Source organism: Erpetoichthys calabaricus, chromosome 4, assembly GCF_900747795.2.
Source record: "Erpetoichthys calabaricus chromosome 4, fErpCal1.3, whole genome shotgun sequence".
Lineage (NCBI taxonomy): Eukaryota > Metazoa > Chordata > Cladistia > Polypteriformes > Polypteridae > Erpetoichthys > Erpetoichthys calabaricus.
This window is the reverse complement of record NC_041397.2, coordinates 321,917,454-321,939,174: the sequence shown is the minus strand read 5'-3', so window position 1 is coordinate 321,939,174 and position 21,721 is coordinate 321,917,454. Positions and strand designations below refer to the sequence as shown.

The following is a 21,721-nucleotide window of genomic DNA, read 5'->3' as shown; positions in this document are numbered from 1 at the left end:
GTTTGTTTTTTCTTGTTCTTGTAATAATTCTTTTAGCAGCATTTTCAATTAACGGAAAGCTGCATACAAAAATGATTTGAGCAGCCAGTGAACACCACATTGCATTAGGAATGCAGGAATAATTTCTGAGGAGCCTTCATATTTAGAAAACATCTTAATTTCCCAACATTTTTAAGATGAAAAAAACATGTTTTGGATAGTTTTGTAACGTGTGCTTTAAAGAACAGTTTCCATTATCAGAATGTTTCTGTTTTGTAATATGAGTGGAAGCCAGAATGGAATATTTCAAATAAACTGTGATGTGTACAAGGCAAGACAAGGTCTCCCAATGTAATATTTAGTTTGTGAGGTGATGCTAAAACTGACATTGAACTGTGTGTGCCAATAATAATTGTTTATTTATTGCAGCTCAATTAATTCATTATTGATGCTTGTATATTAGCAGTAATCAGTGGTGGACCGTGCATCTCACACCTAGGCCTTCAGTAGTGCTCCGTCTAAATCAACCCGCCCTCAAAAAGTAATTTATGGTTATAAAAACCATCTTAATATACAGAAATACAGTATAAAGAGCCGTTGCATCGCAGATAGATAACTCCTGTAGCCACAATAAATGCCTTTATTGAATAGACAAACCAGGGGTGAACAAGTTCCTTTCTACTGCAGCTACAGCCGCGACACACATAAAAAACATCAATAATAACTCATAAACTTGCAATATTATTTAGGAAAATCGCAACATTTTACTCACCAAAAATTCGGATCATTTGTAAACAAAATCCATCCTCCTCTCTTTCCTCAAAAACAGTTCAATTACTCTGTCGTACAGATTATCCGTGCGCTTCAGTTCCATCACGAAGTCCCTTTCTATCGCCATCGAAGCTAATGCTGAAAGTCGAACCTGCACTGTCGTAGGTCTGGCATAAGTTTTAATTCGCTTTAGGGATGAAAATGTCCGCTCGACAGAGCAGTTGACACGGGAATGCTCACCACCAAACACACCAATGTGTACAGCTGCCCCATGATGCTGTCATTCAGATTTTTATATTACACCATCCTATCCAATCAACGGGTCTGAATACGGTGACGTTGCCGTACGCCTGCTACAGGGCCCTAGTGAAACCAACTCAAAATCTGATTGGTTGAAGCAACAGTTTAATCGACATCTATTTTGTGTTAGAGGGCCTGCAGAACGGATTGTGAAGGCCTCCTGGCAGACTTCTTTGACTTTGACCCTGCCTGGCAACAAATGATGGTTGAAATGTGATTGGTTAAATGCTTTAATACGAAAATACATGTCTGGAAGCAGCACAACCATCGGAAAAGCTATGAAAGGAAGCGGACAGACTATTTGAAATTATTTAATAAGTATTCATGGACAAAATATAATTAACATCAGTTTGTGATTCAGATATTTTTTTAGGCCAGCAGAGAAGGCCTTGAAGGCCCTGACGGCCCGCCACTGGTAGTAATTCAGATTAGATGGCCCAGCACAGACTTTACTGTAAAATGACCACAGGTGGTGGAAAGTCAGTTGGCTGAGGTCTTCAGGGCTCTGTCTGTGTCTAACTTTGTCTGTTCCAACTGACCATGGACACCCCAGAGATTTATTTCCTGCATAGACTGAAGAAATTCCTACGTGGATGGAGATTCCCAATGATAGTGACCTCAAGGCGGCAAAAACAGGTTGGCTAGAGGACTGATAGTGATTCTGGAGTAGTTAGTATACTTGTGACATTCACTGATCACACTAAAAGCCTTCGGTGCCTTCTGTGATTCTGGGGAATGTGAACTCAATCTCAAATAAGATCAACGAACTGGCTGCACTGGTTAAAAATGTCAGGACCTACAGAGAATGCAGTTTGTTGTGTTTCTGCGAAACTTGGCTAACTAACACCATCCCAGATGCTAATGTGGAGCTACCCGGGTTTAGCACAGTTAGAGCGGACAGAGATGCAAGTATCTGTGGGAAGCACAAAGGAGGAGGACTCGCTCTCTATGTTAATACACGGTGGTGTCACTCTGGACATGTGAAAGTCAAAATCTCCACTTGCTGCAGGGACATCAAATTGTTGGCCGTAAGTTTGTGTCCCTATTACTTGCCCAGAGAGTTTGGACACGTCATTGTTGTTATTGTATACATTCCTCCTCGGGCAGACGTGGAGTCAGCGAGTGACATCATCCATTCTGCTGTTGCTAAGTTACAAACGCAGCACCCTGAGGCACTTGTGCTAATCGCTGGAGACTTTAACCATGTGATGCTGGACAAAATATTTCCTGCATTCTCCCATTATGTGGACTGTAACACCTGGGGAAATAAGACTATTGATTTACTGTATGCAAACGTTAAAGACGCATACAGCGCCACCTCGCTGCCTGCGCTTGGGAAAGCAGATCATAACCTGGTTCTGCTTCAGCCTCACTATAAACCAAAAGTGAGAGTCCTACCTGTAACCACACGATCATTCAGGAAGTGGACCCCGGAGGCTGAGAATGCTCTGAGACAATGTTTTGGAACTACAGACTGGGATATCCTGCAGGGATCTCATAGTGAGAACATTGAGGAAGTTGTTGACTGCACTACTGACTACATCAACTTCTGTATGGACATTGTAATTCCAGTAAGAACTGTACGCTGCTATGCTAACAACAAGCCATGGATTACAAGTGACATCAAGGGCCTTTTGAACCAGAAGAAAAGGGCTTTTAAAGACGGTGATCAGCATGAGCTCAAGCGTGTGCAGAAGGAACTCTAAGTCCAGCTCAGGGCGGCGAAGGAGCAGTACAGGAGAAAGCTGGAGCAGAAGTTGCAGAATAACAGCATGAAGGAAGTGTGGGATGGGATGAAGATCATCACTGGCTGCAGCTCGAAGCGGGGTACCAAAATCGAGAGAGATGTGAAGAGAGCAAACCAAAGGAACAACTTCTTTAACAGGTTTGACCACCCTAACCCACTCTCACTCTCACCTCGGAGTACTGCACCCTCCACACATCCTTCTGCTGATACCAGCATAGGAGAGACATCCCCACCCATAATTACAACAGCGCAAGTGAGCAGAGAGCTGAGGAGACTTCGTGCCAGCAAAGCAGCGGGTCCAGATGGAGTATCGCCACAACTGCTGAAGGTCTGTGCATCGGAGCTGGGGGGTCCTCTACAGCGCATCTTCAACCTGAGCCTGGAACAGGGGAGAGTCCCGAGGCTTTGGAAAACATCTTGTATCACCCCAGTCCCAAAGGTATCACGTCCTAGTGAGCTGAATGACTTTCGGCCTGTTGCTCTGACATCACATGTGATGAAGACCATGGAGAGGCTGCTGCTTCATCACCTTAGGCCACAGGTTCAACACGCCCTTGACCCTCTGCAGTTTGCATATCAGGAGAAGGTTGGAGCGGAGGATGCCATCATCTACATGCTACACTGATCCCTCTCTCACTTGGACAGAGGCAGTGGTGCTGTAAGATTTATGTTTCTAGACTTCTCTAGCACCTTCAACACAATCCAACCTCTGCTCCTTAGGGACAAGCTGACAGAGATGGGATTAGATTCATACCTAGTGGCATGGATCGTGGACTATCTTAAAGACAGACCTCAGTATGTGCGTCTTGGGAACTGCAGGTCTGACATTGTGGTCAGCAACACAGGAGCGCCACAGGGGACTGTACTTTCTCCAGTCCTGTTGAGCCTATATACATCGGACTTCCAATACAACTCGGAGTCCTGCCATGTGCAAAAGTTCGCTGATGACACTGCTATCGTGGGCTGCATCAGGAATGGGCTGGAGGATGAGTATAGGGACCTAATCAATGACTTTGTTAAATGATGCGACTCAAACCACCTACAACTGAACACCAGCAAAACCAAGGGGCTGGTGGTGGATTTTAGGAGGCCCAGACCCCTCATAGACCCCGTGATCATCAAAGGTGACTGTGTGCAGATGGTGCAGACCTATAAATATCTGGGAGTGCAGCTGGATGATAAATTAGACTGGACTGCCAATACTGAGGCTCTGTGCAAGAAAGGACAGAGCCGGTTATACTACCTTAGAAGGCTGGCGTCCTTCAACATCTGCAATAAGATGCTGCAGATGTTCTATCAGACAGTTGTGGCGAGCACCCTCTTCTACACGGTGGTGTGCTGGGGAGGCAGCATTAAGAGGAAAGACGCCTCACGCCTGGACAAACTGGTGAGGAAGGCAAGCTCTATTGTTGGCATGGAGCTGGACAGTTTAACATCTGTGGCAGAGCGAAGGGCGCTGAGCAGGCTCCTATCAATTATAGAGAATCCACTGCATCCACTAAAATATCTATCTATCTATCTATCTATCTATCTATCTATCTATCTATCTATCTATCTATCTATCTACAGTGGTGTGAAAAACTATTTGCCCCCTTCCTGATTTCTTATTCTTTTGCATGTTTGTCACACAAAATGTTTCTGATCATCAAACACATTTAACCATTAGTCAAATATAACACAAGTAAACACAAAATGCAGTTTTTAAATGATGGTGTTTATTATTTAGGGAGAAAAAAATCCAAACCTACATAGCCCTGTGTGAAAAAGTAATTGCCCCCTTGTTAAAAAATAACCTAACTGTGGTGTATCACACCTGAGTTCAATTTCCGTAGCCACCCCCAGGCCTGATTACTGCCGCACCTGTTTCAATCAAGAAATCACTTAAATAGGAGCTGCCTGACATAGAGAAGTAGACCAAAAGCACCTCAAAAGCTAGACATCATGCCAAGATCCAAAGAAATTCAGGAACAAATGAGAACAGAAGTAATTGAGATCTATCAGTCTGGTAAAGGTTATAAAGCCATTTCTAAAGCTTTGGGACTCCAGCGAACCACAGTGAGAGCCATTATCCACAAATGGCAAAAACATGGAACAGTGGTGAACCTTCCCAGGAGTGGCCGGCCGACCAAAATTACCCCAAGAGCGCAGAGACGACTCATCCGAGAGGTCACAAAAGACCCCAGGACAACGTCTAAAGAACTGTAGGCCTCACTTGCCTCAATTAAGGTCAGTGTTCACGACTCCACCATAAGAAAGAGACTGGGCAAAAACGGCCTGCATGGCAGATTTCCAAGACGCAAACCACTGTTAAGCAAAAAGAACATTAGGGCTCGTCTCAATTTTGCTAAGAAACATCTCAATGATTGCCAAGACTTTTGGGAAAATACCTTGTGGACTGATGAGTCAAAAGTTGAACTTTTTGGAAGGCAAATGTCCCGTTACATCTGGCGTAAAAGGAACACAGCATTTCAGAAAAAGAACATCATACCAACAGTAAAATATGGTGGTGGTAGTGTGATGGTCTGGGGTTGTTTTGCTGCTTCAGGACCTGGAAGGCTTGCTGTGATAGATGGAACCATGAATTCTACTGTCTACCAAAAAATCCTGAAGGAGAATGTCCGGCCATCTGTTCGTCAACTCAAGCTGAAGCGATCTTGGGTGCTGCAACAGGACAATGACCCAAAACACACCAGCAAATCCACCTCTGAATGGCTGAAGAAAAACAAAATGAAGACTTTGGAGTGGCCTAGTCAAAGTCCTGACCTGAATCCAATTGAGATGCTATGGCATGACCTTAAAAAGGCGGTTCATGCTAGAAAACCCTCAAATAAAGCTGAATTACAACAATTTTGCAAAGATGAGTGGGCCAAAATTCCTCCAGAGCGCTGTAAAAGACTCATTGCAAGTTATCGCAAACGCTTGATTGCAGTTATTGCTGCTAAGGGTGGCCCAACCAGTTATTAGGTTCAGGGGGCAATTACTTTTTCACACAGGGCCATGTAGGTTTGGATTTTTTTTTCTCCCTAAATAATAAAAACCACCATTTACAAACTGCATTTTGTGTTTACTTGTGTTATATTTGACTAATGGTTAAATGTGTTTGATGATCAGAAACATTTTGTGTGACAAACATGCAAAAGAATAAGAAATCAGGAAGGGGGCAAATAGTTTTTCACACCACTGTATCTATCTCAGGCAAATGCGCATCAATCATGCCTGCTGTGCTGGAAGCCATTAGCTAACCGGCAGTACATCCAGTTTTTGTATGATGTGAGTGTAAATACAAAAAAACAAAAAATGCTGTTATACTGTACATGAAAAGGCAATTTGCAGCCACGTCCAGCTCTCCTAACGTAATCAGAGCAATTGACTGCACTCATATTGCAATAAGGCCACCCAATGATAATGAAGCTTCTTTTGTTAACCATAGAGCAGAAGTTAATACACAAATCATCTGTGATGCCAAGATGTGGCTGATAAACATTGTGCATCAGTGGATTGGGTCAACCGGTCAACCGGGGATTCATTTATTTTGAGTAGCTCTGACAGGCTTGTTGGTAGGTGCTGCAGGTGACATGTCCTGTAGGTCACTTCCTATATTGTGTCATGAAGAATAGTCTTGTATGAAGCTCTTTGTGTTGGCATATTGCTGCTTTCTTAAATTGTGCTCAAGATCCCATAGAAATGATGAGCTTCTGAACATTGATGAAGAACTAAACAGTTTGGAGGAGCAGATACTAAAGCTTCGCACTCACTGCAGGCACTTGAAACCCCTGAAGCTACAGCACAATGTTCTGAGCTAGCTTCCTTTTCCAGCATTTGCCAGCTGTCTTTGTCAACAACCCCCCCCCCCAGTTTTCTGAAGCTGACAAGTATCTCCTTTACCATTGGATTCTCTGAGGACGGAGTGATGAGAAAGGGGACCTCCACCTCAAGCTTCCAGAAAAGCATTGACGTTGCAGATGATCAGACGTGTTGAAGCTCTAAGCTCTGCACCAGCTGCCTGCCAAAGTGCTGTTGTCATTGTGGGGGACTCCATCATAAGGAGCCTGAACTGGGAAGTTTTTGCCGGAAAATTTTGTGTCCTGTTTTCCTGGAGCACATCTACAGGACATTGTTAAAAAAGCTCCATATATCCTCGCAAAGCAGAAAGGGGTCAGCGCTGTTGTTTTCCATGGGGGAACTAATGACATTTGCAGTTGCTGGTCAGAGGTGCTGAAGGAGGACTTTGTATTGCTGCTGTACATACTTGAGAGTGGTCCTGGGACTCAGCTCTGTGTATTGTCTATGGACCATCACTGATGTTGTGATGTGCAGGTGACGTTCAGAGGGGAGTGTTCTGCACCCACACAACTTGACCAAAGTCATGTGCAGCTGTGATGTTTTTCTGAAAGTGGATACCCCAACTTGCCATGAGCCCCACTGCATTGAATCTTCTAATACGAAGACTAAAAAAAAACAAAAAACAACCTAACAACATTTATGTTAGGCAGAAGGCCCAGTGGGTGATGGCCGGCCTTTTGGCCCCCTTGAACCCCTGCAAAGTTTGTTTTTTTCCAGCTTAACAGGAATTTTTTTTCTGTTCACCATGGCTATCTGACCTTATCATTAGGCTGTCATTTACAGACTTCTATATTTAAGGACTCCAGTTTTCTGAGAAGGGTTCAGCTGCAGGTTGAAGACTCAGCTTCCACATTCTGGTCTTCCATACCTCAGCATCCCAAAGTCCGCAGAAAGAGAAACAGAAGAAATGTGACAAAGGAGACCCGAAGAATGCTGGGGGCATCACATAGAAGGCCAGGGTGTGGAAGGCCGAGTCTTCAACCTGCAGTCTGACAAAATTTACTTTTTTTAATTATATAGCTTCCTTATGTAAGTATGCATTATTTAGTTATCTTTTGTAATCCATTTGTTCATTTTTCTGATCTACGTTTAACTTGTTTTTCTTTGCATGTAGCTATGTCTTTGACATGTTGTGATCACTTTATGCTCATCCTTTGTATGAAAATGTGCTACAGAAAGAAATGGTGTTGTTGTTGTGACAGTGCTGCATTTGGTAGCTGACTTGGTCACTGGCTGCCACCTGAGTGTGTCACATGGCCTGTGATATTCATTGTAGCAGCAATCACCTCATTACATGTGCCAGGTGATAGCGGCTACCCACTCAGACGGACCCCCAAAACACAGAGGTGAGGCGCTATAATGCCACTTATGATTTTATGCTCTCAGTTGTGGAACACAATGAGATACACTTGAATGCAGGTGGCGGGGGTCTCAGGGCATTAGGTGGGTGGCTGTTCTACCAGCCAATGAAGTTCTGAAGCATCATAATTGCATATTTATTAGCTTTATTAGCATATTCCATATATGGATGTTTCAGGAGGTGTAGCTGCTGGTGTGTAAGGCAGGATCAACCACAAGTCAAACACATATCGAAAGAAATCTCTCAGTTCAAAAGTTTGTTTTAAAAAGTTGAGTGAAAATTCAAAGCAAACAGTCCACACAAGAGTAAAGAAAAAGGTTGTTACACACATAGAATAAAAGGCAGAAAAGGAAAAAAAGTCTCTTCTCTAAACTTAGCTTTTCTTGTTAAACTTCAGCTGTTTCTATACTTAAAGATGCTTTACTTCGTCTTCAGTACGCTCTAAATATACGCCACTGCACATTCAGTAGCGCATGTTTTATTTCATACTATTGGGCACATAAAGGCACGATTTATTAAAGAATCCAAGAAAAAAATTTTTTAAATTGTTCAAATGACATGTTGATATGAATGTCCTTGTCTGAAGAATAGTAACATCCACCATGGACACTGCGGGGTCTGTTTGTTCAACAAGAAACCAAGAGGAAATGACTGAGCTGCGTTTGTGTGTCTGCTTTTATCCCTTCAGCGCTAACTTTTACAAGTGCCATAAATTTACACCAGCTGTTACAAGCTTGCATCAATTGTATGTTTTTATTATGTGATAATAATAATAGCAGCAGCTCACTACTCAAATCTATAGATGCGGGTGGACCCAGGATCAAACCTGCAACTACTTGAGTACAACATAGCAGTTCTTACCTCTGCACCATTCAAACAGACAGGTCTTCTTTGTGTCGATTGATGGGCTTCAGTTTTTACTCATTGACAGCAACATGTAAATTGAATAATTTCCTTTTCTTTGGTTATATTCTTGAATAAAAGCGCACTTGTTTTGTTATTTTGTGTCCTGGTGCACTTCTAGGCCTCAGCTAGATGATCGACTTTGTGGTCGTGTCGTCGGACTTGCGGCCACATATCTTGGACACTCGGGTGAAGAGAGGGGTGGAGCTGTCAACTGATCACCACCTGGTGGTGAGTTGGCTTCAATGGTGGGGGAGGATGCCGGTCAGGCCTGGTAGGCCCAAACGTGTTGTGAGGGTCTGCTGGGAACGTCTGGCAGAGCCCCCTGTCAGAAGTAGCTTCAACTCCCACCTCCGGCAGAACTTCGACCACATCCCGAGGGAGGTGTGGGACATTGAGTCCGAATGGGCCATGTTCCGTGCCTCTATTGGTGGGGCGGCTGACCGGAGCTGTGGCCGTAAGGTGGTCGGTGCCTGTTGTGGCGTCAATCCCCAAACCCGTTGGTGGACACTGGCAGTGAGGGATGCCGTCAAGCTGAAGAAGGAGTCCTACAGGACCCTTTTGTCCTGTGGGACTCTGGAGGCAGCTGATAGGTACTGGCAGGCCAAGCGGAATGCGGCTTCGGTGGTTGCTGAGGCAAAAACTCGGGCGTGGGAGGAGTTTGTGGAGGCCATGGAGAACGACTTTCGGACGGCTTCAAGGAGATTCTGGTCCACCGTCCGGTGTCTCAGGAAGGGGAAGCAGTGCAGTGTCAACACTGTATATGGTGGGGATGGTGCGCTGCTGACCTCGACTTGGGACGTTGTGGGTCGGTGGGGGGAATACTTCGAAGACCTCCTCAATCCCACTAACATGCCTTCCAATGAGGAAGCAGAGCCTGGAGACTCGGAGGTGGGCTCGCCCATCTCTGGAACTGAGGTCACCGAGGTGGTCAAAAAACTCCTTGGTGGCAGGGCCCCGGGGGTGGATGAGATACGCCCGGAGTTCCTCAAGGCTCTGGATGTTGTAGGACTGTCTTGGTTGACACGTCTCTGCAACATCGCATGGATATCAGGGACAGTGCCTCTGGATTGGCAGACCGGGGTGGTGGTCCCCCTCTTTAAGAAGGGGGACCGGAGGGTGTGTTCGAACTACAGAGGGATCACACTCCTCAGCCTCCCTGGAAAAGTCTATTCGGGGGTTCTGGAGAGGAGGGTCCGTCGGATAGTCAAGCCTTGGATTCAGGAGGAACAGTGTGGTTTTCGTCCTGGTTGCGGAACAGTGGACCAGCTCTACACCCTTAGCAGGGTCCTGGAGGGTGCATAGGAGTTTGCCCAACCAGTCTACATGTGTTTTGTGGTCTTGGAAAAGGCATTCGACTGTGCCCCTCAGGGAATCCTGTGGGGGGTACTCCGAGAGTATGGGGTACCGGACCCCCTGATAAGGGCTGTTCGGTCCCTGTATGATCGGTGCCAGAGCTTGGTCCGCATTGCCGGCAGTAAGTCGAACCCGTTTCCAGTGAGAGTTGGACTCCGCCAGGGCTGCCCTTTGTCACTAATTCTGTTCATAACTTTTATGGACAGAATTTCTAGGCGCAGCCAGGGCGTTGAGGGGGTCCGGTTTGGCGGACTCAGGATTGGGTCACTGCTTTTTTCAGATGATGTTGTCCTGTTTGCTTCATCAGGCCGTGATCTTCAGCTCTCTCTGGATCGGTTCACAGCGGAGTGTGAAGTGGCTGGGATGGGAATCAGCACCTCCAAATCAGAGATCATGGTCCTCAGCAGGAAAAGGGTGGAGTGCCCTCTCAGGGTTGGGAGTGAGATCCTGCCCCAAGTAGAGGAGTTCAAGTATCTCGGGATCTTGTTCACGAGTGAGGGAAGAATGGAGCGTGAGATCGACAGGCGGATCGGTGTGGCATCCGCAGTAATGCGGGCTCTGCATTGGTCTGTTGTGGTGAAAAAGAAACTGAGCCGCAAGGCAAAGCTCTCAATTTACCAGTCGATCTATGTTCCTACCCTCACCTATGGTCATGAGCTATGGGTAGTGACCGGAAGAACGAGATCACAAATACAAGAGGCTGAAATGAGTTTCCTCCACAGGGTGTCTGGGCTTTCCCTTAAAGATAGGGTGAGAAGCTCAGTCTACCGGGAGGGGCTGCTCCTCCGCATCGAGAGGAGTCAGATGAGGTGGCTCGGGCATCTGATCAGGATGCCTCCTGGACGCCTCCCTAGTGAGGTGTTCCGGGCCAGGGGAAGACCCAGGACACGCTGGAGGGACTATGTCCCTCAGCTGGCCTGGGAACACCTCGGGATTCCCCCGGAAGAGCTAGAAGAAGTGGCCGGGGAGAGGGAAGTCTGGGCATCTCTGCTCAAGCTGCTGCCCCCGTGACCCGACCTCGGATAAGCGGAAGAGAATGGATGGAAGGATGGATAGTTTTGTTATTCATTTTGTGAAAGTGTTTATTTGATATTTGGACTTCAGTCTTCACATATACGCTTCACATCAACATTATTTCATTATAACATGAAAAAAGTTTCTCTTTTAGTTATGTGTTCAACATTTCATGCCTCATATTTCCTGTCATCCTACATTTACACAGATCACTGTAGACATGGAACACACATGGAATGTATGTATTTCAAATAACGATATATTATTTTCCCTGTACAACTCCAGGCACCTCACTCTCAGATAAAAAGACTGCAGCGCTAAGAATTTTGTGTCCGACTTCAGCTGCCTCACTAAGGGGGATTGCTGAGCAGGCTGCCTGCTGCCAGTGCTGATTGACACATTTGCAAACCATCACCATCAGTCATTTATCTCAGTGGAGTATAATTAAGTCAGGTCCACAAAATAAAAATAACTCAAGTCACTTGTACAAGAGAAGGAAACAGCATAATGTGCCAAGGTGCACTGCGGCATTGGACAAGCAACATTTGCCTTTGGGTTCCTACGATGGTGTTTATACAAAAAGCATCACACATCACTCAAACCAAAATGCTCATCATTCAGATGCTTTTGTCCAACATCCAAAATAAGAACACTGCAGAAAAGTGACGTAAACAAGCTTGAAGTTTTCCAAATGTGGTGAATGCAGCAAATGCTGAGATTATCTTCACACGATACCTAACAAATGAAACCAGCAGGCCATGACGCAATCAGCAACCAATAGTCGAAGACAAGATACAGAAACAAAGGCTCCAATGGTTTGGTCACATCAGTGGAATGGACAATTGCCACCTGCCCTAAAAAATTCCTCTGGACACAATGACCAGTGAATTAAAAGATACAGCGAACTGCCCCAAAGAAAGCAGGGGTAAGACAGATCAAAGGAGTGGCACCCGCAGCAATGCACTGGCTCAGTAGCCAACCACGTTGAGACGCTCACTAAGGTGGAAAAGACAAAGTATGTGAACATATGGAAAATGCCCAACAGATGCCATCCCAGTATTATTGTCATGGAACCACGTTAACAAGTTCAAACCGATGGACAGTATCATGGTACTCATTCCCACCTCACACTTAGGGATTTTAGCAGACTGGAAAGGACCGTGTCAGACTAAAGAAAGGCAGGATTTAGTGAACTAAGTGGTGGTACAGCCCAACAGACCACCTGCAGAGTGTGTTTATCATGTAAGTTTACTGAAACCCTTTAAAACCAGAGAAGATGAAATGGCTGCACAAAAGAAACAAGTGGCTGATGTTGAAGATTAATGGTTAAGACTCACCTCATAGTGACCCAGAGGTGAGTTAACGTGAATGTCCTTATTGAATCCCTGAGGTGAAATGTGTGGAAGTTGAGCTAGAGGTTCAGAAAATGCTATATCTTCATGTGGCAGAAGAAACCACAACAAACAAGCACACCATGATTTGTCACCCCAGTGGGCACTGACACTACTGTGTTCTTCCATTTGGGCTACATGGGGCACCAGAGACCTTCCAGTGTCAAACTGCTTGCTCCTCACAGCCATTATAGAGATGTGCATGTTGACAATACATTCACTTTTACCAGCACCTTGGAGGTCCACTTACTCCATCTATCTGCTAACCCTTTAAATCTTTCAAAAGGCCCACCATCACATTTACTCCAGGAAGTGACATTTAGGTCTTACAAGAGCAAAATTCTTTGTGTTGTGTAGTAGGTCAGAAACTGGTTAAATCAAAGGTCTCCAAAATAAAACACATATAAAACTGACCTTAGACAAAATTAATTGGCAAGTGCAGACCTACAGTATGTCAGCCTAGCAGATTGTTATGGAAGGTCTGCACTCCATCTTTCCAAGACATCCAAATACTGTGGAATGGGAGTCAAAAACTGAACAAGCCTTTAGTGACGTTAAGTATGCTTTTGTTTCAACACCTAGTCTGATTTCTCCCATCTTATGATGTAAATCAGATCATCAGTGGAGCTGAATCTCCACCTCATCTGGAGACCACTGCACTGAGAAACCAGGAATGCATCAGTGGAGAGAGAAGACAATTTTATTAAGTGTTACACAACTTCAACATGACCTACTTGGCTTTCAGTTTACACTCGTCATGGACCTCCATGCTCCATTACGGTGGACGGTGCACCGTGAAGATGATTTTGGATAAACAGCCCTACAGGTTTAATGTAGTTCATCGCAGAAGGACCCTCCACACAGTGGCTCATTAGGTACACTTGTGCTCCTAGGGCACAGCCAAGGGGGGCATTGTCACTTGTTTGACCATGGGGAGGCTCTTATGGGGACCAATTTAGGAAGTTAAGGAAATAGTTAAGGAATTGGGTGTGACACCATCGCTAACACACTTCCCACTTTCACCTCCAGCTTTGAAGATGCTACCCAAGAAATAGAACTCTGACTTCTCTTTTGTGACAGCAAAGACCCCAACTCTTCAGGCGTCACATTTTAAAAGTGGACCATAACAGGGAGCCGATGTCAGTCTGATGACCGATACTGATAGAGACACACCGGTGCCATCTTGTTAAATAACAAACAGTTTGTGAGTCTTTTTCTTTATTTCTTTTGACAGGAGGGAAATCAAGTGGGGTTCCTACCAAGAGACCCCAAACCTTTGAATTTATTTATGTTTACAACACAACCCAAGTGAATGACAACAGGGTTACTGTCATTAACAATATGGAGGTGCTCATGAAAATGGAGGCACTTGCTGAAAAAATAGTTGTGAGCTTCAAACTGAGAAGAAAGAAACACAAAACAAAAGAGAACTGGCAGGACAGGAATGAGGGCCACGGGGTACACTGCAGGGCTCAGCTGAATTTGGGTGAACTCTGTGCTCAGATGGTACAGAAAATTTAAATATAGAGATCAGTGTGCTTTCAGTCATTAGCTTTGAATTATTAACAGCTTATGCTTATATTTTCAAGACACCATTTCTATGCCAGCATAAATGCTGCTGGTTTTTGTCTATTTTTCATTTTGGCTTGTTAAGCTTAAAACTTTGGTGAGATAATGAAAAGTCAAAGACACTGTGTACTCTGAGAGAGCTAAACAGCACATTGTCTTAAAAATAGAAAGCACTGAGATTTTAACCTTAAGAGAGCTGGACAGGCCATTATTTTAGAAAATACACAGAGAGTTTAAATCTATGTATCAATGCTTTATTATGTATTGATGCTATTTAAACAAGTTAAAGTCAAACGTGTTGTATTAGCTAGCTCTAGATCGGGGTCTCCAACATGTCACTCGCGAGCTACCGGTAGATTGCAACCCCTTTCCAAGTAGTTTGCCAAAGGATTAATGAATCCTACATAAATTTGAAAACTTGATAAGTCAAATTAGGGGTGGGCGATCTTTCCAAAAAATCATATCACGACCCACAATCTGAATTGCAATCTCTCTTTTCAATGTGGCATACACTTAAGAGAATATCCGGACTCAAACTCATCAAGACCTAAGTAACTAAGTTCTCTCATTTGCTAGCTAAGCGGAGTTAAGGAACACGCACTGAAGCTGGCGAGTGAGTGAAGAAGGCCAGCCCAGCTCCCGAAAGCCCCCCTCAGCCAGCTGCCTTTTTCTCAGATCCGTGCAAATAAATCGTTACAGCAAGCGAACTCTAATACATAGCAAAATGAGAGATGCAAAATCTATCGTAATGTTCAAGCAAATTATAGAATAAAACCTGATCTAAATCTGTTAAGTCGTTCTCTCATGAGAAGTAGACAGACATACAGACAGAGAGACATTGAATTTTATATTTTATATATTAGTAAACCTTCAAAATAATGTGCAGTTAAAGTCTCAACAGCATTCTGAGCATTTCTGGAGCTTAGTAGAGGCAGATAACCATAGGAATCTTCACCAAGCAGTTCTGAAAATGTCTGCTTTGTTTGGGTCTCCATATCTCTGTGTGTCTGACATGAATGTCATGAAATCAAAGTTTAGAACAAGACTGATTTCATTTTGTAAAAGTAGCTCTCAGGGTAAAAAGTGTTGGAGACCCCTGATCTAGATCATTATTAAAGGCATATGCCTGGGTTGTTTTTTTTCTAAAACTGCCTGTGCTGTCAGCTCAAGGTCGTCTACCTTCACTTGTAGGCTCCTGCTTGTCTTAAAGAGGCAGCTTCTTCAAACTTTAGCTGTGAGAGATGCTTCTGTATCAAGTAACTTTTGTTTAAGTGACCCAGTATCTTATGTGTGGGCCCTCCTGATTCTGACTTTAATGTTCTGAATTGATCGATGAATAAGTCTTAGGCATGGTAAGGAGTAATGTTGGCAAGTTTGGGTGAGATGATGGACACTAGATGATAGACATTAGTAAGCTTGGACATTAGGTAATGGTGGGAAGAACTAGAAGGAGGAGAGTGATTTGCATAGATGATAAGAAATGTAATATAAACCGATGCACTTCCTAGTTAAAGCACTTGCACCATGGTGAAGTCGCATTGTTACATTGCTGTGTAATAAAGATGCTCTTCTGCATTCCCATCTGTAGTGCAAGACAGCCTTTTTCTAAGAGAGTGAAGTTTTCTCCATGACAATGGCAACTGTGGCCAGTGATGAGTGACCTGTGACCCTTGTTGTCCCTTTCAGTCTGCTGACGACATGGCTGCCACAGCTGCTCCTCTTTCTAAAGAACTCGTCTTTGAATGGTTCTCCACTGAAGTGACTAACCTGAGATGTGGACACAATAAGATGAACAGCCATACTGGCCAGTTCAAAGCTCATAAGGCAGCAGTGAAATATGAGCTGGTCAGGGTCCAGTTAAAGGAACTGCCAACAGTGGTGAAGATGACAAGGCAGCTGCTAACTCCTAACTTCAGGAACCCCCAACCCACAGTGAATTGAGAGCTCTGTAGGTGACATTTGGAATTGCTGAAACTGTCATTCACAGTTTATTTCTTTAATTCCAAATCTCTTTTGTGCCTCACAGATTAATTTACTATAAATGACATGCCTCATGTATAAAAGTGTGAGATCTGAACATTTGGCAGATGTAAAATATTCTGAAGTCTCTTTGTTGATCACTTGAGATTCATGGAAATCTTGTGTTTGTCGAAAATAAAAGAGCCAAGATATAAGCTGAACTAGCAAAAGCTGCAAAGCCTTCATGCAGCACCGCCACGGTCAGGCTGGATGTTATTGGCTGTCAGATTGTGGTGAATACACAATACTTTGGAAACGTGAAACTGTGCTGGAAAGTCATGTCATTTGTCGTCCCCGGAAATCAAGTTGTCGTGTAATCTGAGATCCTCAAGGTAAGGAGATCAGCAACTGCAGTCTCTAAGTTTGACATGCCTTCTGACTAGGAGTCGTGTAGTGTGCTGCCAGCTTGAAATTGTTGTATTGCTAGATTATTACCTTTCTACCCAGTGGACTTATAGTTCAAACATCTTTACTGTCTTTCAATGGAGGTCTTCATATTCAATCTGTAGTTCACCTGACTTGTAGCTCAGAATGTCTGCTCTCAGCTTTGTTTTTTGTTTGTTATCTCCAGAGGGTTATAATGCTGTGCCCATGTGTGCCAACATATGGAGGGCTATCCTTCCTGACAGCATGGAGGTAACGAGTGAACAGTCAAGAAAAGAAATAGACACACGGTAGAAACCTGATGGTCCTCCTCCAAGACCACCGTGCTGCATCGGTAAACAGAAGCTGACACAGTTTCTTGGGTTGATGCATATCATTCAAAAAATTAAAACTATAGAAACCACCAGAGTATTTTAGATGTAGGTGTATTTTGAAAAAGTATATCAATGTACCATCATCAAATTGCTACATATATTACTTAATAAAGGTGACCATCGAAGGGCAGAAAAGTTTGGTTCAAATCAAACAGGGTGGGCACTGTTAAAAAGATCAAAAATCAAATCTTTTTCATTTTTTGGAAACTGCAGTTTTATTACTTTTGCAACATCCCACCAACTGGAGTTTTTATTTTTTTATTTTCCTGTCCTCCTTGGCCATCCGACCATAATTTGTAATTAAGCTGCACATTTTGATTCTCTACTGTTATAAAGTCCTCTTCTCAAACTTACCAGTAAGTAAGGCGACTTAATGAATTAATGGATACTAACCCATGTGAGGAGACTATGCTGCACATACCTGGAGCTTTGATCTTCTCTGTGGAGAAAAAAAGAGAAAGCCCTGAGTTAGTGTGTACATCTTCATCAAACTCACATCAGCACAAGATTTTCTCTCTTTGCTCTCTTAAATATTTCACGATTGAAGCCCCCCGACTGTTCACACCAATGCCACTGGGTTTAATCTCCCCCCCAGTAGACAGCAGTTCTCTGCTCTTTTATAAACTCCTCCATGCTGCTGTCACCCATCTTCACAAATCACTTCAGTTTCTTCAGACATATTTGACCTTTGAACACTTCAGTCTATCCCCCTGTAGGACCCTCATGCTGGTCACATTTAGTTAAGTTTGTGTGGTCCACACTTTAGCCGATTAGCATATCTACATAATTAGTGAACCAATGAGAGGAGACTACAGGGACGTTCTTAGCATATTGAAAACTCTCTGATCTATCTGTCTATTCCCCCTCATTTTGGATTTTCGAACATCTGCATTTGTGACTACGCATTCCTGTGAACTCAGTGAAGGGTGCCTTACAAAATAAACTGAACTGAATTGCATTTTGTTGCTCGGTGTGAGTTTAGCACACTTTAGGCGCCCATTTGTCCATTCACATCAGCCCTGATTCTGTTTCCTACTGCAACATTGCAAAAAGGGAAAAAGATTTGCAGTTTCTTAGTTTTGGAGCAGCCTCTTGTGGTAATTTGTCATCATTGTCATCATCCGTACTTACTGGGGAATTTATTTTTCTTTTGAGTTTATTGCACGCTGTTCTTACATTAACACTTTGCCTGGCACATTTCCTAACATAATGGGCCTCATTTGTAGTGTCGTCAGTTAATCAGGTGTATCAGAAGTCCTATGGAACTAAATAAGTGCTTTTTTGTATACAATATTTGTCGTTTTCTTATCAGGTGCTAACATTATTCCTTCACTGGAGCTCCTCACTCTTGAACACACTACACACAACTGCACACGAGTTAAACATTCCTGCCGTAGATCAACTCCTGTTTTTCTCACTGACTGACCTCGGCTTCTGTGGATGGTCATTAGAAAACACAACAGGGAACTAATCTCTTGAACTGAAAACAGGCAATAATGGCAATTGTAGGTATAAATATAATCTACTGTAGCAGTTCCTGTAAAAATGTCAGCTTTATTCAGAGGTGAACGTAACTCGCATGAAGCTTTGGAAGGTTTACATCAAAATCAAACATACAAACTGAAACAGGCTGAGAGGCTGGAAATAATAGTTAACCCCAAAGAAAATGGGGACCTAAAAACTCCAACCAATAAGAAATTAAACAAACCTAAATAAACATAAACCGCTATAAACTGATGCACAACATACATATCACACAAAGGCAAACTGAACTGAACTCGGCTTCCCATGTGGTTTTTATTTTGTTCACTTAGGAATTTGTTTTTCAGATTATCACCAGTCATATGTTCACTTTATGAAAATCGAGAATACAGTACTCTAGTAATATTATTAATAATTTGTCTTAAATTTTATTAACATAGTTTTACCCCAAAAACCATAGCCAGACAATAAGTTCTAACACTGAATTATGTATTTCTTGAACTTGTTACAAACAGCAATGTCACTTACAGGCTGCACATTTACACGGCCCATGCGATGAATTGACTGTTTTAAGCATTATACAGAAAAGAACAGATGAAAAGAAATAATACGGTGAACTACACAGAGTGTGCACAAACCCCATTCAGGCTGCAGGGGACCCCAGAACTGAGCTGTGCTCTTGTGTCAGCCTTAACTACACTGTGATGAAAGCTGAATGAAATTAAAGATATTACATTTTGTCTAAGTTATTAATAGCATAATGAAGTGCTCATGAATTAAATAAATTATCAGACTGGGTTTTAATTTCTAATTTGATAGTTTCCTTTGTTACTTGCACTGAAAGTGAACGCCAACTTTCTTGTGTGAGTTGAAGGGCTTCATTTCAGCTGTCTCAGTAATTTTAGTCCTGCAGTATCAGTTCGTGGTGTGAGACTCTCAGACCAGGGCTTAGAGAATAAAGACGCTGTAGAGCAGACAATGACTAAATACAAATGAGATTTGAAACAAGCTGTCGATAAAGAAACTCATCTCTAAAGACACTTAATAATGTTGAAAAGAGACCCTCTATGGCAGTGATTCTTAACTGAGTGGCTGCAGCCCACTAGACAGAAACATGTTACACACAGCCCACAATGAGTGTTAGTACGTTGTAAGAAAAGGTGCTATATAGCGCCCGACCCAATGCAGATTGGATACGGGAGGCACGTGTAAAATAAACAAACTTTTATTTTTCTTCATCTGTGGGCTACGCCTTCCCCATACTCACAGACACAACACAGTCCCAAGCACTTAAGCACACAAGTAAAACAAAGCACTTCTCTTTCCTCTCTGGCACCACCACTCCTCCTCCCAAGCAACCTTGTCCTCCTCCACCCGACTCTGGCTGCTGAGTGGTGGTTGCTGGCTCCTTTTAATTGGGTACCAGGTGCTTGATTGGCAACATCTGGCTGCACTTCCGGGTGTGGCGAAACTAGTGCCCAAAAGGGGCCAGCAGCTCCTGCTGCAGCACCCCCTGGCGGCGCCTGCGGAACCCCACAGAGCTGCACAGAACTCCAAACCCCATGAAGCCCTGGGGGAGTTTGAGGCACCACTGCAACCCAGGGAGGCTGCCATCTAGCGTCCTGGAGGAGATACTGGGCTTCCCACCCCATGCAGTACCCCCTGGCAGCCACACCAGATCCCAACAGGGATCCCCCCTTAAAGTGTGCTTGACATGCAGACTGTATTCTCTATGGTTTAGCTGGGTTACATTTACAGCTGCCATTGAAATGCGTCTTCACTGTCCAGACGGAGACCTGATGGACTCTCCACTTACAAACAGCAATTTGGCGTTTAGTGTCTGCACAGCACCGCAGCTACTGACCGCTACTTAGTACAATAGACACATTTGAATTTCTATTCGTGTTAAATGTGGCTGTCACTCCAGGGCTCAATCCAGTGGATTACCAAGTAGCTTCTGTGTTTAAATTATGAAAATAATGTCTACTGCGACCAATTCTGCATTTTAAAAATTACTTTTGATTTTTTATTTTCAGAAATACTTCATCATTTTATGTTTTAAGAAGTCATACTAAAGCAGTGGGAGTTGGAGAACTTTTTGTTAGTATCAATGATATCTGTAGCAACAAAATCTGTGCTTTGGTAATTTATTTATCCCTAAAAATGCCTACTCGTTTTATGTTTTAAGTAAGGGGGTGGTGGCTAATTGGAAAAATAAAGGTTGAGAAACACAGCTCTGTGGTTTAATGAGAAGACGTGTCATAAAAAAAGCACAAACTGTGTGTTTCATGCTTGGGTACACTGAGGAGAGAAGTATATTATCTGAAACAAAAAATACAAACGACACAAAATGTACAATTATGTAAAGAGAAGGAATTCAAAGGCCTCGCTAACAAAATCACCATTAATGCTAAACACTTATGGCTTGTATTTTCGTAACTCAGACATTTTTTTCTTACCTGTTTCCTTTTTCAGGTAACAGAGTTGTAAAAAGAAAGCTGGGGAGAAAAGAGAGAAGATGAATTAGTTTAAATTAGGCTGGAAATCTGAAGAAAACAACTACTCACATGTTCAAGCCAGCACCATCTTTGGGAGAGGCTACTGGAGATCCTTTGTTTCTATAATAGTAATAGTAGTATATATATATATATATAAATACAGTATATATATAGATCCACAAAGGGAGAAAAAACGAATCACGTATCATAAAATAGTTTTATTCCTGAGCTTTCAACCCCTATCAGGGGTCTTCATCAGAGGATAATGCTTAGACTTACAAGAATCAAAGGCAATATATAGCATCACATTCAGTATTGGGGGGGGGGGGGATATTGTGACTAAGTCAGTATGATCAAGGGGGGGGGTTGTATCATTTAATTAAAGTGCATATGTCCTTCTTAAGTTGGCATATGTTGGCACTTTAATTAAACGATACACCCCCCCCCCTTGATCATACTGACTTAGTCACCTCCCCCCCCCCCCCCCAATACTGAATGTGTTGCTATATATTGCCTTTGATTCTTGTAAGTCTAAGCATTATCCTCTGATGAAGACCCCTGACAGGGGTTGAAAGCTCAGGAATAAAACTATTTTATGATACGTGATTCGTTTTTTCTCCCTTTGTGGATCTCCAACTGCAAATATGCAAACCGTATCACAGACCTTCTCTTCCATTCATATATATATATATATATATATATATATATATTATGGGGTGCCAAAACAGACA

At 43.3% G+C, this 21,721-nt stretch overlaps 2 protein-coding genes across 2 annotated transcripts in view; one reads left to right on the top strand and one right to left on the bottom strand.

Moving 5' to 3' along the window:
* Positions 1–21,721, top strand: part of LOC114643526 (NACHT, LRR and PYD domains-containing protein 3-like) — a 2,412,635-nt gene that overhangs the window by 593,673 nt on the left and 1,797,241 nt on the right. The window lies entirely within an intron of this gene.
* Positions 1–21,721, bottom strand: part of LOC114643530 (protein NLRC5-like) — a 1,801,805-nt gene that overhangs the window by 1,731,206 nt on the left and 48,878 nt on the right. The window contains exons 8-9 of the mRNA XM_051925774.1: positions 20,952–20,990; positions 17,432–17,449 (exon numbers count right to left, since the gene is read on the bottom strand). Coding sequence (XP_051781734.1) covers positions 17,432–17,449; positions 20,952–20,990 — 57 coding nt within the window. The remainder of the gene's footprint in view (positions 1–17,431; positions 17,450–20,951; positions 20,991–21,721) is intronic.